This window comes from Lissotriton vulgaris, chromosome 9, assembly GCF_964263255.1.
Source record: "Lissotriton vulgaris chromosome 9, aLisVul1.2, whole genome shotgun sequence".
In the NCBI taxonomy this organism is placed as follows: domain Eukaryota; kingdom Metazoa; phylum Chordata; class Amphibia; order Caudata; family Salamandridae; genus Lissotriton; species Lissotriton vulgaris.
Genome location: NC_141697.1, coordinates 388,269,245 through 388,288,036, shown reverse-complemented (window position 1 = coordinate 388,288,036; position 18,792 = coordinate 388,269,245). Strand labels below are relative to the sequence as shown.

General features: G+C 49.7%; 1 protein-coding gene across 2 annotated transcripts in view; it reads right to left on the bottom strand.

Annotated features, from left to right (window-relative positions):
• The window catches only part of CCNK (cyclin K), a 482,638-nt gene that overhangs the window by 300,876 nt on the left and 162,970 nt on the right, over positions 1–18,792 (bottom strand). For both annotated transcript variants that reach the window (XM_086937756.1, XM_086937757.1), the window contains exon 9: positions 14,389–14,654. In XM_086937756.1, coding sequence (XP_086793882.1) covers positions 14,389–14,654 — 266 coding nt within the window. The remainder of the gene's footprint in view (positions 1–14,388; positions 14,655–18,792) is intronic.

Here is an 18,792-nt window from a genome sequence, read left to right as displayed (position 1 = left end):
GCCCCCTACCTTTTGCTCAGTAGCACCGCGCTCATTGTGTGATCCACAAGTGCTAAGTGTGCTAGTGAGGAGCAGTTAAACGTGGCAGGGCAGAGTAGCTGTTTGCAGGTCGCGCAAGGCAAGCAGTAAAGAACTGCAGGGAGCCGCGCCATCTGCCCTTCTCATCAGAGCAGCAGGTAATCAGTGTGATCACACTCGACACTCCATCTCAGGTGTCTCACAGAAGCTGGGAATAATTCTCTTAGTCATCTTAACTAAATCTTTAAGTTGATTTCTACTATAGACGGCGCTTCGAGCCAAAAGCACAACTGGTCTTATGTACAGCTGCTGCCCGCTGCCGTTTTTCAGAGAAAGCTGTTAGTTCAGGAATGTGATGGCCCCATTCTGCTTGCTTTCTGATCCTCTTTGGGATTAATTTGTAAAGGCCTTGAACCCCTTGTGTGACTCTGCATGTTTGAAAAAAAGGTCAGACATTTGCGCTGTGGTGATAATGCAAATATGCCTATAAGGGCAGTAAAAACGAACCCGATAGGTATGTTAGTAAAGTTAGTAGTTCAGTAGGGCACGCCTGTCTGACTCTGTGCAATAACATTGAAGTATCATGAACGGAAATGGAATTAGAGAGGGGCCGGTTAAGTAGATGACTCTTGTTGTGAGTGGCTTATGCAAGGCCTGCACATGCAGGCCCTGGAGGACTGTGGATGGCTTTTTTTAGGAACACTTTCAGAGCGTTATGTAGAAGGTGAGTCACATATAACGTGACCCTGAGGGTGGTTTTTGGGATGCAGCACAGAGTTCCAGGGTGCATCACATTGCTACACTCTCCCCAGCGCCTTGACTACCTCAAAGGATTACTAGACAAGCGAGGTAGACTGGTAGAGACCCTAGTCCGGTCTGTACTGGGCACAGACAAGAAGGGGGAGCACCAACACAAAGTGTGATTAAAGAAGGGTTTGTACGATTTTTCAAAGAACAGAACGAGTTTCACTTTAATCAAATGAGTATTAATACTTTGTGTGAAGCATAGCACGAATGGTGGCTTCCTTTGTCACATACCTTCCTGGAGGTCCGTATTACAGTGTAACCTCCCCTCCCACCCCCCCCCCCCCCCCCCAAGGATGCCGCATGGGTGCACATTGCCGTGTGAAATTGCTACAATACCTTCCAGCACCCTGAGTGTGCTGCAGTCTGACATGGCGCTCAGTGAGGCTGCGTAAGCTTCCCATGTCACCCCATCAGTATGCGCCTGAGGGTCTCTGCACAAAGGTAAGCACAGTGGCTAACCCTAACAATAACTACACTACACTACTACACCCACCCTCATTTGTGCCCCGGCCTAGGGCTGGCAAAATGGCTCTCTGATGGAGAGTGGGGCTGCGTGGGTCCACTCTGGATACTGCCCCGTAGTTTTATCGCTAAACTTGTAAAAAGAAAAAAAGGTAGGAAGCCACTGCAGCTTGTAGTGGTGACCACGTACGTAACAGTAAGATTCCGTCCAGTATCTCCCACCCACCTACCCAGCATTACAAGTTACCAGCCCTAGAATCGGGGACATGATGCAGGTTAGCTGGCATTACCAGATCCACTTCTATATGTGCCCCCTCTTGTGGACCCCTTTGCGTGCATGTTTTCCTTCTGCTTTGAAGAGGAGAGAAATTGAGCAAGCAACAGATTTGTATTTTTCCTATCCCTGCTTGCACTTGATAAAAACTGTAATAGGGTGGCAGCCTCTCTTCACAAGATGACCTCTGTCTGACTTGTAGTGGGCCCCATAGTGTAACTTTAGCTGTGCATTACAGTTGATCACGCACTACTCCACACGCTGCACACATAGTGAAATACGGGTCTAATAATCCTAAACTTATCCAAGGGCAGGAGAGTGACCACACAACCGAGCACATGTACAAACACCCCCTCTGCGCTGTAATTGGCAGGCCTTGTTATTTACATGGATGTTGTCTGGAGATCGCAGAGACACATTTCCATTTTCATTATTAACAATCATCTGCTTTAAAAATCGGAAATGTAATTAAGGCTGGTGCATTGCATCATCATGAATTGTATTGAAGTGTTAAACTTTATAAAATGTAGTTAAAACCATCAGTACAGGGTTCTGTTTAGTACAGGCCTAGTTTAGTTCAACCCAATCACATCATCTTGGGGTTACAATAATCCAGCCTCAACAGCTCCCGCCCCACTATGCCACTAACAAACCTGCACATTTTGAAGCTATTAATTGAAAGGTCGTAAAGCGTTTTGCCAACAGCACAAATCCAAAGTCATTCCTTTCAGTGTTATTGTATTCAAACCATAGTATGGGCTCTGAAGAAATAGGCTTAACGTCAATGAAACTGGGCGTGGGAGGTCACTCGGAAAAATGCGCGAGTTGCTTGAGGTTTAGTAGCTCACGACGATTTTCACTGACCAGAAGTAGCTCTCACTACACAAAAGGTTGGAGACCCCTGATCTAGACATCCAGACCCCTTTCAAGGGGGCGGGGCTGGTCTGCGGAGGGGTGGGGGCGGAAAGAGCCATCTGGTCAATCTCAGGCCTCTGGAGGCAGTGGCAGCCTCCGCTCCGTGGGAAGCCTGGGGAGGGGCAGCTCTGTGGGACCCTTGAGGGGTGCCCTCTGCGGATCCCACGATCGAGGGGAGAGAGAGGCTAGTTATAACTTGGAGGCTCCAAGGAGAGCATCCGACCTGTGCGGGGGGAGGGGTGGTGCTGTCACTGATGGCTCTTTCAAAGAAAGCGGTGTCTAATTACAGGAACATTTAATGCAGCTGCAGACCAGGGGATCCGTCCCTGCCGAAGCCCGACTCTGCCCCAGCTTTTCTGGGGGCTTCCTACACTCTCCTGGCTCCCGGACTGGCCCTTGTCTGGACACGTGCACTGCCCGGGCCCCTGAGGGCCCTAGGGGGGACTTCAGAGTCCGCAGACAGCAGCAGCTTCAGATAGTTCAAGGACAAGAGGAAAACATCAGTGCCTGGCGGCACAGGCGTCCACGCACTACAGACCAACACACTGGAAACAACACACACAGACCGCCAACACACCAGGGACCAACACACACAGACCACAAACACACCAGGGACCAACACACACAGATCACAAACACAACAGACTAACACACACAGACCACAGACACACCAGGGGCCAACACACACAGATATCTGTGTTTGTTGTAGGAAAAAACGCCAAATAAAATGCAGCAAAATTGCCGCTAAATTTCCATATTTGTGCCGCTAAATTTCCATTTTTGTGCCGCTAAATTCGCTAATCCATGCCGCTATATCCTGGGGGGTCTGACCAATGTGCCATTTGGAATCCCTGTAACTATGCCACTATGAACTTAGCAGCACGTCCAGTTTTGTAAAGTCTGGGCTAGAGATACCAAGGACCTCGCATTAGCACCTATTTAAACAGATATTGTGTAACGCACATGGGATTTCTACCGAGTGTATTGCAAACCAGTCTACCTACTAGTTGAGCCCCGGCGTATTGTGCAGCCAGTTTATCTTTGCCAGTGAGAGAAGGAGAGCAAAATGGCTATGCGCACTATGAGTATTTGACCAATAAGCTGGATATCACTAACATTTAGTCTGTGAATTCACCCCTGCAGGTAGGGACTGTTGTCAGCAAGGTGCAAGTCTGTCCAGGAATAAGGTGCATAAACACTTGTGCATTTTATCGACACTTGACGGCACAGTTATACTTGTGGTTGACAGTAACGACATTCAACAGGACTCTCATAATAATAATACGAGCACGTATGCAAAAGTTCGGGAGCTTTTACTGGGCAAGTATTCTTTTTTCAAAACAACAGCCCATAATAAGAAACTAGCAACACTTCTTAGCAGGACTTGCACACTCTAAATAGAACGGTAACAACAGTTTCATGAAAAGAGTGGGGGGTAGGTTTGTGAATACGTCTCCCGTTTATCAAGCATACACTACTGCAACTACAATTCAAAATACAACAGACATTCATGTGATGTAGACAGACCGTCCGCCACTTCAAAATCAAATCGCACGTACTCTATATAATTCACGTATCAAAGAAAACCAATGCCAGGTTACAACAGTTCAGTTCCTATTGTGAAGCGCTCTGACACCTTCGGGTAAAGTCTGCGCTATATAAAAACGCATAAATAAATGCTAATACCCAGCTGGCTTAGAGCCATTAGTTTCCCGCCTTCCAGCTCCACGAGTAGGTTCTTACTTCCAAGTGCATACGCAGGCACGGAGACACCATGGGCCTGCCTGCCATAAGAGACACCCAGCCACAAAAGAGGGGGACGAGTGGAGCTGAGGAGGACGACTTGGGCACAAACTAGCAGTCACATTGCCTTGGCATTCTGGGAAAGGCGTGGCACTGCAAGCTGGAGCGAACCTAGGACCGGGCGGAAGTCTCAGCGGTAACAGCGGGGGAAGCGAACAGGAAATGACCCCATGTGAGGAAGGTACGGTCCGGGTGGCTTTCGATCCGTCGCTCGTGCCTCTGAACCTGCTACTTTCCCCCAGACTGTGCAGACGGTTAAACTGACCCTGCTACTAAATAACTTCCACTTGCCACTAAATAACTTCTCTAAATGGAACCCTTGCAGATCGCTGACCTGCTGATGTCGGGCACTGCAACTGCGCCGGACATTCATCGTCCAAAATTCAGCCACTACGTGGTCTCGTTGTTCAGCATACGTGTTGGGTTAAAAAAAAAATAGTAAAAACCAAGCGAGCTCGGGCTGATCACCACCGTGCTTCTCCGAGGCATTAGCAGGAATGCCTCGGAGAAAGCAGTCATTTTCCCATTCGGGGGCGTGGTTTTCTTTCGCTCCTCTTCCCATTGGCTGGAATGTAAGCCAGTGGGAAGAGGAGCCAAAGAAACGAAAAAACACGCCCCCAAATCCGAAACGGAAGGGGCTTAAACTGAGTGACGCCCCTCTGCTCCAATGGCTGGCCTCCGTTTAGGAAGCCATTTAGGAAGCCAGCCAATGGAGAAGAGGGCAGGTTTAAGCCCCATACTCCAAATCATTAAATCTTCGGCTGCGCAAACACTGTTGTGCAGTGTTACCCTAGGCTTCGACCTGAAAACCGGGGTGAGTGATCTGTCAAGACACCGTAGGCATCCTAGAAACCTTCACTTCACCTAACGCCACATTATACACCATGCAAAGACATGGAGAGGTGGATCTTGATGAGTTTATGGGGGATGTGGCGAACTGATGGCTCAGTGATTTCCATAGACAATTCCTTAGTGCTCCACTTGAGATCAAGGAAGACCATCATGTCCTTAAAGAATGGGAAGGCACCAGGCTTGGATGGCCTGCCTGCCGAGTTTTATAAGTGCTACATTGATGTCATGGCGCCAGTTTTACGAGAAGTATTCGAAGAGTCCCTCGAAGTGTGGATACTTACTCCATCAATGCGCAAAGTGGTCACCACATCTTTGCTAAAACCTGGTAAACCCCCCTAGGGCCTGCGATTCTTTTAGACCGCTATCGCTCATCAACTGTGACACAAAAATATTAGCCAAGGTTTTAGCCACACGATTGACTTCTTATGGATAAGATAATTCTCCCCGACCAATCTGGGTTTGTCCCTGGTAGGGCTACTACCCACAACTTACGTACTCTGTTCTCTTGGATACAGCCCGTGGCGCCAGAATTTCCGGTCGATGTTGTATTTCTAGATGCCTCTAAGGCATTTGACTCTGTAGAGTGGAGTTACTTGTTTAAAGTCCTGCAGAGAATGGGGTTCCCTAAATTATTTTTATCCTGGGTGCAGCTGTTTTATCATCAGCCATCTGCTAGAGTGCTGATAAATGGTCATTTGTCCACCTCTCTTTCCATATCACGGGGCACCCGGCAGGGGTGCCCGCTCTCCCCATTACTTTTTGTCATAGCGATTAGGCTGCTGGCGTCTAGACTGCGTCAGCTCCACCGTGACAGGGCGTTTCAGTGCTTTCAACGTCAAATCTTGATTTCGCTATACGCTGACGACTTCACATTATATATTAGGGACGGCTCTCAGGTGTCAACATAAATTGGGGAAAATCGCAATTTTTGCCACTCACGCCAGCAGTCTCCAAATTTCCGTTAGATTTTCCTCTCAAATGGTGGGATTCTGACCTTTGATATTTAGGCATACAAGTATCTAGGGACAGGGAGGAAACAATCCGATTTAACTATGGCACAGCGATCACGAAACTAACAAATAATGTCACACGTTGGATATCTCTGCCCTTGTCGCTGGTAGGAACGGCCTCTTATAAAAATGGTGGTTCTCCCCTAATTTCTGTATTTATTTCTTAATATTCCCTATTACCCTGGAACATTTGTCTTTAAAACCCTACGCACGGAATTGATACGTTTACTATGGGGAGGTAGACAACCACGACTTAAATGGTCAGTCCTCACACAGCCCTATTATAGGGGTGGATTTGACATTCCAGACTTTGAGATCTCTTATATTAGTGCGCTAGCTCATTATGCATACCACTGGATGTTGCCTACGCCATACGTGCCACAATTAGCAACTGAGGACTGGCTGGCACACCCACTCCCTCTGAGCGGCCTCATACACAGGCCTGCTAATGTTATCATGACACCATCCACAATGGTAACTTGCACGGAGGATGCATGGAGATGCATGGCACGTCTCCTGGAGTCTCAGCTGATGTATTCTCCGCGGCTTCCGCTCACATATTACCCAAATAGGAAACAGGATTTCGAGATTTGTGCAAGCGACTTCATGTCGTTACGTGGGGCGATCTGTTCCATGAGGGGATGTTTCGCTCAATGGAGCACCTGTTCAAGTATATGCGATCCACGCCATTGGAGGTTTTTCTGTACGTGCGACTGAGGCAAGGAATGAGGGCGGTTATTCCAGACTTTCCATGTGAACGGTAAACTTTTGTTCCCCTGCACTTCATGCTTAGCTCTCCCGATGGGAAGCACTTGGTGTCGGGTATGTATCGTAGCATACAGGCACAATGACGTGGGGTGGAAGGTTCGGCCCGCATGCATTGGAGTGGAGATTTAGGACAGGAGGTAACTGACGACCAAGGGAAGTATTGCTGCAGTGTCACAGAACATGTATTGGCTAATTGCAGATTCAAAGTCATACATTATAAGTTCTTACAATGTATCTATTACACCCCCTCCAAAAAGTACAAATTTCAGCTCTCAGATAATGATAGATGTGACAGGTGTAAGAGGGCTGGAGCGGGCTTCTTTCATCTACCGTGGGAATGTCCAGAGGTATGGGAGTACTGGACGCAGTTGCATAAGGCCCTTGAAAACATGCTGGGTACCACGTTGGAGAGGGACCCATTGATGATTCATACTGTTGGGATATACTGCACAAATACCCAAGCACAGCAGAAAATTCTTAGATATTGTTCTATTGCTGGCCAAACGCAAGGTGGCTTGCCGCTGGAGTAGGGGAGGGCCCCAAAATGTAAGGAATGGCTACGGGATGTTATATGTTGTCACAAGCAAACATCTGTTAATGTTGAAACACAACCAATGGCCTCTAGACCAAGAGATGTGTGGGGTCCGCTACAAACATTTCTCACTCGAGGGGAGGAGGGGGGCTCTGACTCATCCTCAACGAATGGTGAGTAACTGTTGGATGATGAAGATGGATCACCCTGGCACCCTGTTGGCATCATACTGGTTGGACACTGCCTATGTTGACTATGTATCTGGACAGTTCATATCCTCATTTGCATTAATGAAGATCAACAATGTACTGATATGTTGAGCATCTCCGTCATGCTCTGCTGTCTTCCTAATATCTCTATGTTTCCACAACAGTGCTTTTAGTATTGATGTATTGTATATTAACCCCTTCGATGCTCATGACGAGCTCAGCTCGTCATGAGGCACGGTTGAGCTGTGCTGATGACGAGCTGAGCTCGTCATGAACAACTGGCATCAAGGATCTGCAGCACAGGAGGGGAATTGCTGCAGCAGCGATGGTGTTAAGGTATACCACTACTACATGCGAGCAATATGGATATGATATGTGGCCTATAATGCAACTGCGGAGAAGGTATAAATACAACGTCATAGTCTATTGTAACTTCTGATATACATGTCACGCTGCATGATTATGTATTTCTGTTTTTGTCTGAAAAACGATATAAATAAAAACAAAAAAGGAAAGGCTGTTTCATTTAATGTACCGTAGGCATGCACCCACCCCCCTCTTTCTTTTGTAACCACTCTTCGGTCGAGTTACCGGAAGCGCCCACAGCCTTTAATTGATTTTGAAAGGGTTAATATGGCAGATGACCCCGGGACTACACCCACATGGCTGCCACTTTTGAGCTTCTCTTATGTGTGCTAATGTTACATTTTGCTTTTCTAAACTGTACCATCTTCTGCAATGTGATAGCAACTCAACTGTGTGCCCACGCGGGGGCCCTTCCTTTCACTCTCAAGTTAGCGGAGGCACTCTTTACCGATGCACCAGTGCGCATGTATTGGAAGTGGAAATTGGGACACACTGAATATCAGTGCCCAGTTTCTTCTGTTAACTTTCATACATGCACAACTAGACACAGTTATTGTGCTTTTGTTTGTAGTACACACGGTGGCCTTCTCTGAACCCTGGCCAGCATGTGTATCATATACGGTCTTCGAAGTGCTTTACATGCACGGACCTCTTCTGCGTTTAGTTGTTTGATCCATTAATTACAGAATAGACCAGAAGCAGCGCTTAAGCTGAGCACTAGTTACATTAAACATATTTTTATTTTAGGCACAGGAACATAAAGTGATTTGCCCAATACCATAGGATGGTGAGCAGACTCAAACCTGGTTCACCAGCTCTAAAGTAACAAGCATCTGCAATGCAATAGGTCTCGCATTATTAAAGTTTGAGCTATTTGTGTTGCATTATTTAGCAATGCCAATACCTCAAACTTTAATAATGCAAGACCTATTTGCATTGCAAATGCTTGTTTTCTTTAATGGTATGGAAAGCAAATAAAACAGATTTATACTTTGCGAATGCTAGTTTTCACTATTCACGCGCTGACAGTTTGTGCGAATACTGATATTTTACTCCATTGCCGGTGGCAGGAGGAGGGACCTTGGATTGAGATGAAGAGGAAATGTACGAAAAACGATGCCCTCTTGGACCGACCTGACTTGCTTATAAAATAATTGGATTAAAGACCGTATGCCTCCGCATGGACTACTGCTGTGACGATCCGGCTCTCCCGTTGTGTGATATTCAAGGTCTACAGAGCTGAACAATTGGGCGATTTATCATGCAACCTTTCTGCACAGCTGTTTACTACGTGCTGATTACTGCAGTCACATGAACGGCTTTACAGCAAGGCAAGCTGTCAGGGGCTGAGAAGGTCGCTGCAAGACGTAGCGTCCAGGAGACAGTACAGCACTGTCTAAGGCGCCCTGCAATGCAGCCGGCCAACAGGGGCACCCTTGAGAAGTCAATCTTTTTCAAACTGAAAAGGTCTATATTTTAATAAAACAATTTTGAAAATTCTGGATTTTCTTCCACTGCGTTCAAGGCTTTTTATGAAATGTAAACAGAAGATGAAGCCGAGGTACCAACGTGCCTCTTGTTGAGCACAACTGACCGCATAACAGGAGACAATTTAATCAAAATAGTTCGAAGAACGGATTTATAGAATGTCTCAATGGTCTGGACTTACAACTGATTTTATCCCTCCCAATCAGCATCCCGACTGCACCAGCCTTCACAGAACCCCCTCCATGTTCCTACAGGCCAGCTCGCATCTGGCGGCACGGCGGGCCAACCTTCCACATACAACTTCAATTGGGAGTGTAATGTCACTATCGGCCAGGCCTGACTTTTGGCCCGTCAGTACTTTGGAACTTTCAGTTTTGCTTTTTCGTACTATATGCCTAGAAAGCAAACCCTCGTTCGTTAGTGCAATATGTAGTCCCCGACACCGGGCTGGGGTCAAGCGCTCCGCATTTTATCAGCCGAAAAGTGAATATCAACAGGTTACATTTGCGTTTTGAAACTGGTTTAAGACAGCAACATACTTTAACAACCATATCACAAAATCTGCTTTTGCAAACCACCCTCTACACAACCCTTAGTAAATGTCCTATGCTTCCTGTGCACCAAAAGGCCAGTCCAAATACATCCCAAAGTTCTCCGGGGTGATGCCTTTCGCAGTTGAGCTGCACTTCCGGTGTACTGAAAGCCATAGTCCCCATGAAAGTTGGGAGGCAGGCAAGCGTCCTCTTCTTCACAACGCCGAACCACTTCAATCCTAGAGTTCTCAGGTGGGCTGGCCGCAATTGTGCAAGCACCAGCACACACTTTCTGCAGTAACGTGGCCATCGTCATTGGCCCTAGGGCAAGGAAGCAAACAAGCCCTTAGCTCCTGTTTGAATGATAAAATAAGACAAAAAGAAACATTTCAGTGTGGCCCCTCTGGGACCTGGTGCCACTGCACCTGCAGCACACATGGAAGATAGGCTCCAGACTTTATGGCCTGAAACTGCCATTTTAATGGAGTGATTCTACCGTTCTAGACGAGAGATGGCGCTTTGCACGCTTGGACAGCATGGAGGTCATGCCAATCAGATTCCTTTTGAGGATTCATTGGCACCAGTGCTCCACATAAAGCATGTGCCTCTCCCCACCTCAAACGTGCAAGAGAACAGCGAGTAGCAAGATGGCGGCTGCCAAGGATTAGTGCTATAAGAGAAATACTGGGGGGAAAATGACATGGATGGATAATTCTGGAGAAATTTATTCTAGGCATTTCTTTGTGTCTGGTAGCCTTGATTCAATCATATTGTTTAGGGCCGAAAGCCTCAACACACTGAAACCCCCGTTTCATTGAAATTAATACACATGTGCTCCTATTCATTCAAAATGTAGCTAAGGAACAACAGAGGGTGCACTTTTTAGGAGACGACACACGATCGTGTGTGACCTTACACGCACCTCGATGGTCGTGAAGCACAACATGGACACACTTCCCACATAGAATCACAGCAAAAAAAGACTCTTCCGCTCATGTACATACATACATACATACATACATACATATCCGCGGAACAATACCATGCAATGCATTTCACATGTTTACAATGTGCTAGGCAAAAGAAATTGAGCGATTCGCCCAGTATACGATTTATGGGCTAACTCATCAGTGGTTATGGGGTGTCCTGCAACTGTACATTCTAGAGTTTTATTGTGCTACACAAATACAGACCATCTGGCTCAACCATATAAAGTTGTCAAGCGACTTTGCAGGCGTAAACAGCTGCTTAAGTAAAGGGAAAATAAAAGACCATTCTATTGAAAATGTAATCAGGGAACCAATTGATGATAACTCGTTTTCAAAAGAAATGTGACAGTGGCCTGTCTGTGCAGCGCTTAGAGGAAGAGGGCAAACTCCAAGGGGTCAAGCAAGGACAAGGCAACTCGCAAACAAGGAGGCCCAGAATGGCCGAACGACACAAAGAGGCTAACAGGCTTCATTTGTTCGGTTCCGCTTTCCCAGACTTCTGGCTGCAGAAATGTAGCTTTTCAACCAAACAAGAAGCTGAAATAGGCATCTTTTTATTCTCCAGCACCATCCTGGTCCAGCACACACGCTGGCATGTGGGCTGGGTGTAGATTGGAGTCTACGAGAGAAATCTCTATGGACATGGTTAACCAGAGGGCACACTGAACCCGGTCTAGAGAAAAGAAACAGACGCACTCTACGTCCACACTGCAGTGGTGTCCAGCTAGGTCCAGGGGTTCGAATGCAGGCCCGATTTTCAAGGCAATCGTTGAGAATTCCCCATTTACAGTAACTATATAAAAAGCATCTTATGTCACTATCCAGAAAATCAGAGCTACTTTATAGAGGGGTCGGAACTAGGGATTGATCAAAATTTAAGTGCCTATTATCACAGTTCACCCCCCATGTCAATTTGAAAGAAGTCTGTACACTCCGGGAGCATAACTGTTTCCGCAGACCATTATCAACTAGCTCCAAAGGCAGCAAAAGGGTACCAAACGGACAAGGGCAGTTTTGAAATTAACCAGAAAGGAGATTGTAATTGCCTTTATATAGCGCGTATTACCATTGACGAGGCGTCTAAGCGCTCAACTACGCAATGTAAAACTTTATTTGGCGGATTACTAACAAACATATTTCTATAGTTACTAACAGTATATTTACGCTTACACTTACAGTAATTTCCAGAATTTTCCAGAATTGCTCTGGAGTGGTGAAAAGCGTCTGGTAATGGAAGTACCAGCCATCCTTTCCTCTCTTAAGTTCTACAGAATGCACCCCTTCTGCAGTTAAGACACAACTACTCATAGAACAATAAGTCAGCGGTATTATTCGATATCTATGGGACTCTGTATTCAGTTGCCTGTATGGGGGGGGGGAAGCAGATACCAAATTGTATTGTTGACCAGATGCCTCTGCGCGATCTTTTCTTTGATATCTCTGACAGATTTGTAGCTAACGCGAACCCGGCCCCCGGGATGTGGGCTAAATGGCTGTGTGCAGTTTCATTGTTGATCGGTGACTTACGATGGTCAGAGATGTGAAGGTCGAAAAAATTCATTGTTTGTTTATGAATCTGCAATAAAAACATTTAAAAAAAAAAAAACAAGACGTCAGCGTTTTTTTCCTTTAGTTGCTTCCCTTTGAAATGGATCCAAAAACTAAGAAGCCCGCGAGTGGTGCGCCGTGCGCGCCACAGCGAGCCATGTGTTTTGCATTATCGTGCACGCGTCTGTGTACGATAATGCAAACCACATGTTCCGCTCTGCAGGTAACAGGCACCAATAGGCCATGGGCAGAGAAACACGCCCGCATTTGGCCTATTGCGTGCTCTGTTTCTGAATATAAGCAATCAAAAGCCAATTCCGCCACAAAAAAAGAAAAAGCACACGCACGAGCATGTGCAATTACTAGGTACAGTTTTAAACCCCCTACAAAAGGGCTCTCACTGCGCGAGCCCTAAAAAAGACTATTTGAAATGCTACATCCTCTCCCCTGTGAGGCTTTGCACCGATGTTTCATGTTGATTAGCAAATAGATAAGATGCTTGGGACCCATTGCTAGGGGCGAGTGCTGAATATAAACTTTTCTTGTTCAACTCAATACTGTAACTGGAGCTCGGTCCAAAATAACCCTGCGCTTTAAGAAAGAAAGGCATATGGGATGCTTATGGATGTAATCTGCAGTTCCATATAGCGTGCACTCTGAAGGGGGGCATTTCAGTGCTTCGCAACACAACAGCACTGTTATCATGCGAGCGCCAAACATTACATTTTAAACATCTGCTCAGCTATTTACCAAGTTGTGTCGAGCGCTGTATCTCTCATCATGAAATATTGAGATGAGGCCAGGATTCCCACCTGGTTACTTAATTATGAAGGCAGTAGATCCCCCCACTGGGCCACACTGCTTGCACTTCACTGAGGTGTAAACTCTTTTGACGCAACCACCTACCTTTTCAGCACTAACATGCAAAATTGCAAAGGCAAATGACCAGGAGGCTGGGAGATAAAGAACCAATATTGCTCCGTAATGGGCGGGGGATTAGAACCCATGCCCAGCTGGAACAGGTCTTTCAAAACAGTAGGAGAGAAGAGTGCGGAAACAAGGCAAAAACTTACAATTGTATTGCCCTAAACCCCATGAACCCTGCTCCCTTGATAGCCACTGTAGAGAGGTTCGAACAAAAATAAAAAACACAGCAGGGTTGAGAGACATGCAATCGCAAGGATGGTTCAAAATAAAAAAAGTAACCCTCAGAAGAACAGATGAGGATGGACATATGTACTTGGACCATGCTGCATGGGAGGGTTAAGCAGACAAAAAAAACAGTGATGCTACCAAATTTGAGTGACAAAGCTGCTAACCAATGGTAAGCAATTACGGATATAAGCTAAACTGATCGTTGATAGTTGGGAGACCATGTCAGAGTGAGGCATCCTAAACGTTTTCTCTGCTGTGCAAAATAACTACCTGCTCCCTAAAGAGAATATGCAATACAAAAAGGTTGAGGAGAATAGATGAGGTTTATGATAGCGAACAAATTTATGTAATTTTCTCTTTTCAGTGAGTGCATTATAATCCACACCCCTTCTTGTCTTTTTACAATCTGCCATCTGATACAAGTCAGTGCGCTGTTTTAGGGAAACAGGATACAAATAGACATGCAGAAATCATAGAGGTGACAGGAAGGGTAGAGGAGAAGAAAGAAGCTTGATAGTTATACTTTACAATAAATGTGAATAGTGCTCGTCCCCAATTTGTCTTGAAAGAATGAGTAGGAGCAACTTACAAACTCAAATTAATAATCTATAAAGTGATGGTTACAATGATACAGTATGAAGTAATCAAGATCGACGCACCACTGGTCGCTTTGTGGACTGGGGAGGACTGGATTGAGGAGAAGGTTTTTTTGATGTCTGGGCTTGCAATGGAACTTGCTGCTGTTGCTGTGAAGATTGCTGTGACTCCTTTTGCTGAGGTTGCTGTGGCTCCGAAACTTGAGCTGACTGCTGAGATTGAATGGGAGGAACCTGCTGAGTCTGAAGAAGTGGGGGTGTATGATGAGAATGGTGTGGCATCTGCTGTTTTCCTTGAGAGTACAAATCCAGGATCTGGTGGCAAATATCTGAAATAAAACCAACAGAGTAAAATACAGATGGGGGAAAAATATGAAAGAAATGTGGTTTTGCCTATACTCGCAAGGTGTATCAGCACAAAACAACCTCTACAGTCTCCTTGTTACACTTTCTCGTTATTCAGTAAGCAAAGTATTCGAAAGTAACAGGGACTGTCCCAATAAACAACATACAACAGGCATTTATAAACCAGTTTATATGCAAGAAGACAAAAAATGGATAGGATAAACCAATCCGATTTTTAAAAAAGATTATGGCCCAGGTTTGCTTCCTTCAGGTTTATGGCAATCCTAAAGAAAATTCCTTGAAGGAAATAATATTATCTTACAAGATAGTCATCTACGAATTCTACTTCAATTTAAAATTAGCATTGTTCCACTTTGAGGACACAGGTGATCCCCTAGCGCATGGGTGGTATTCACAAACTCTCAGGGGGTCAAATTTACAGTATGGTTTGTGTCCGAGGGCCGCACCGGTGGGGGCGTGGTCGGAGGGGGCGGGGCTAGAGCAACAAAAACAACCTGTGACCATGAGGTTGAACACAGATCCCTAAAGTGGTCGCCTTCGTACACTGAGCCACCAGACCCAGCATACACCTCTCTCTCTCCCTATGTCTCCCCCTGTCTCACTTCCTCTTCTCCCTTTCACTCTCCCCGACTCCCTTTCCTTCTCCCTTTCACTCTCCCCGACTCCCTTTCCTTCTCCCTTTCACTCTCCCCGACTCCCTTTCCTTCTCCCTTTCACTCTCCCCGACTCCCTTTCCTTCTCCCTTTCACTCTCCCCGACTCCCTTTCCTTCTGTCTTTCACTCTCCCCGACTCCCTTTCCCTCTGTCTTTCACTCTCCCCGACTCCCTTTCCTTCTCCCTTTCACTCTCCCCGACTCCCTTTCCTTCTCCCTTTCACTCTCCCCGACTCCCTTTCCTTCTCCCTTTCACTCTCCCCGACTCCCTTTCCTTTTCCCTTTCACTCTCCCTGACTCCCTTTCCTTCTCCCTCCTTCCCTTTCACTCTCCCTGACTCCCTTTCCTTCTCCCTTTCACTCTCCCCGACTCCCTTTCCTTCTCCCTTTCACTCTCCCTGACTCCCTTTCCTTCTCCCTTTCACTCTCCCTGACTCCCTTTCCTTCTCCCTTTCACTCTCCCTGACTCCCTTTCCTTCTCCCTTTCACTCTCCCCGACTCCCTTTCCTTCTCCCTTTCACTCTCCCTGACTCCCTTTCCTTTTCCCTTTCACTCTCCCTGACTCCCTTTCCTTCTCCCTCTCCCTCCTTCCCTCTCCCTCTCCCCCTTCCCTCCCCCTTCCCTCTCCCTCTCCCCCTTCCCTCTCCCTCTTCCCTCACCGCTCTGCCGCTCTTTCCGCCGCCCTCTCTCTCTCACTCCGCCGCCCTCTCTCTCTCTCTCTCTCACGCCGCCGCCCTCTCTCTCTCTCTCTCTCTCTCACTCCGCCGCCCTCTCTCTCTCTCTCTCTCACTCCGCCGCCCTCTCTCTCTCTCTCTCTCACTCCGCCGCCCTCTCTCTCTCTCACGCCGCCCTCTCTCTCTCTCACGCCGCCCTCATTCTCACGCCGCCGCCCTCTCTCTCTCACGCCGCCGCCCTCTCTCTCTCACGCCGCCGCCCTCTCTCTCTCACGCCGCCGCCCTCTCTCTCTCACGCCGCCGCCCTCTCTCTCTCACGCCGCCGCCCTCTCTCTCTCACGCCGCCGCCCTCTCTCTCTCACGCCGCCGCCCTCTCTCTCTCACGCCGCCGCCCTCTCTCTCTCACGCCGCCGCCCTCTCTCTCTCACGCCGCCCTCTCTCTCACGCCGCCCTCTCTCTCACGCCGCCCTCTCTCTCACGCCGCCCTCTCTCTCACGCCGCCCTCTCTCACTCCGCCGCCCTCTCTCACTCCGCCGCCCTCTCTCTCACTCCGCCGCCCTCTCTCTCACTCCGCCGCCCTCTCTCTCACTCCGCCGCCCTCTCTCTCACTCCGCCGCCCTCTCTCTCACTCCGCCTCTCTCTCTCTCTCACTCCGCCGCCCTCTCTCTCTCACTCCGCCGCCCTCTCTCTCTCTCTCTCACTCCGCCGCCCTCTCTCTCTCTCTCTCTCACGCCGCCCTCTCTCTCTCTCACGCCGCCCTCTCTCTCTCTCTCTCACGCCGCCCTCTCTCTCTCTCTCTCTCACGCCGCCCTCTCTCTCTCTCTCTCACGCCGCCGCCCTCTCTCTCTCACGCCGCCGCCCTCTCTCTCTCACGCCGCCGCCCTCTCTCTCACGCCGCCCTCTCTCTCACGCCGCCCTCTCTCTCACGCCGCCGCCCTCTCTCTCTCACTCCGCCGCCCTCTCTCTCTCACTCCGCCGCCCTCTCTCTCTCACTCCGCCGCCCTCTCTCTCTCACTCCGCCGCCCTCTCTCTCACTCCGCCGCCCTCTCTCTCTCACTCCGCCGCCCTCTCTCTCTCACTCCGCCGCCCTCTCTCTCTCTCTCTCTCTCACGCCGCCGCCCTCTCTCTCTCTCTCTCTCTCTCTCTCACTCCGCCGCCCTCTCTCTCTCTCTCTCTCTCTCTCTCTCTCACTCCGCCGCCCTCTCTCTCTCTCTCTCTCACTCCGCCGCCCTCTCTCTCTCTCACGCCGCCCTCTCTCTCTCACGCCGCCGCCCTCTCACGCCGCCGCCCTCTCTCTCTCACGCCGCCGCCCTCTCTCTCTCACGCCGCCGCCCTCTCTCTCTCACGCCGCCGCCCTCTCTCTCTCACGCCGCCGCCCTCTCTCTCTCACACCGCCGCCCTCTCTCTCTCACGCCGCCGCCCTCTCTCTCTCACGCCGCCCTCTCTCTCACGCCGCCCTCTCTCTCACGCCGCCCTCTCTCTCACGCCGCCCTCTCTCTCACGCCGCCCTCTCTCTCACTCCGCCGCCCTCTATCTCACTCCGCCGCCCTCTCTCTCACTCCGCCGCCCTCTCTCTCACTCCGCCGCCCTCTCTCTCACTCCGCCGCCCTCTCTCTCACTCCGCCGCCCTCTCTCTCACTCCGCCGCCCTCTCTCTCACTCCGCCGCCCTCTCTCTCACTCCGCCTCTCTCTCTCTCTCACTCCGCCTCTCTCTCTCTCACTCCGCCGCCCTCTCTCTCTCTCTCTCACTCCGCCGCCCTCTCTCTCTCTCACTCCGCCGCCCTCTCTCTCTCTCTCTCACTCCGCCGCCCTCTCTCTCTCTCTCTCACTCCGCCGCCCTCTCTCTCTCTCTCTCACACCGCCCTCTCTCTCTCTCTCTCACGCCGCCCTCTCTCTCTCACGCCGCCGCCCTCTCTCTCTCACGCCGCCGCCCTCTCTCTCTCACGCCGCCGCCCTCTCTCTCTCACGCCGCCGCCCTCTCTCTCTCACGCCGCCCTCTCTCTCACGCCGCCCTCTCTCTCACGCCGCCCTCTCTCTCACGCCGCCCTCTCTCTCACGCCGCCCTCTCTCACGCCGCCCTCTCTCTCACGCCGCCCTCTCTCTCACTCCGCCGCCCGCCCTCTCTCTCTCTCTCACTCCGCCGCCCGCCCTCTCTCTCTCTCACTCACTCACTCAGCCGCCCGCCCTCTCTCACTCACTCACTCACTCCGCCGCCCGCCCTCTCTCTCTCTCTCTCTCACTCACTCACTCCGCCGCCCGCCCTCTCTCTCACTCCGCCGCCCTCTCTCTCACTCCGCCGCCCGCCCTCTCTCTCACTCCGCCGCCCTCTCTCTCACTCCGCCGCCCGCCCTCTCTCTCACTCCGCCGCCCGCCCTCTCTCTCACTCCGCCGCCCGCCCTCTCTCTCACTCCGCCGCCCGCCCTCTCTCTCACTCCGCCGCCCTCTCTCTCTCACTCCGCCGCCCTCTCTCTCTCACTCCGCCGCCCTCTCTCTCTCACTCCGCCGCCCTCTCTCTCTCACTCCGCCGCCCTCTCTCTCACTCCGCCGCCCTCTCTCTCTCACTCCGCCGCCCTCTCTCTCTCACTCCGCCGCCCTCTCTCTCACTCCGCCGCCCTCTCTCTCACTCCGCCGCCCTCTCTCTCACTCCGCCGCCCTCTCTCTCACTCCGCCGCCCTCTCTCTCACTCCGCCGCCCTCTCTCTCACTCCGCCGCCCTCTCTCTCACTCCGCCGCCCTCTCTCTCACTCCGCCGCCCTCTCTCTCCCTCAGTCTGCCT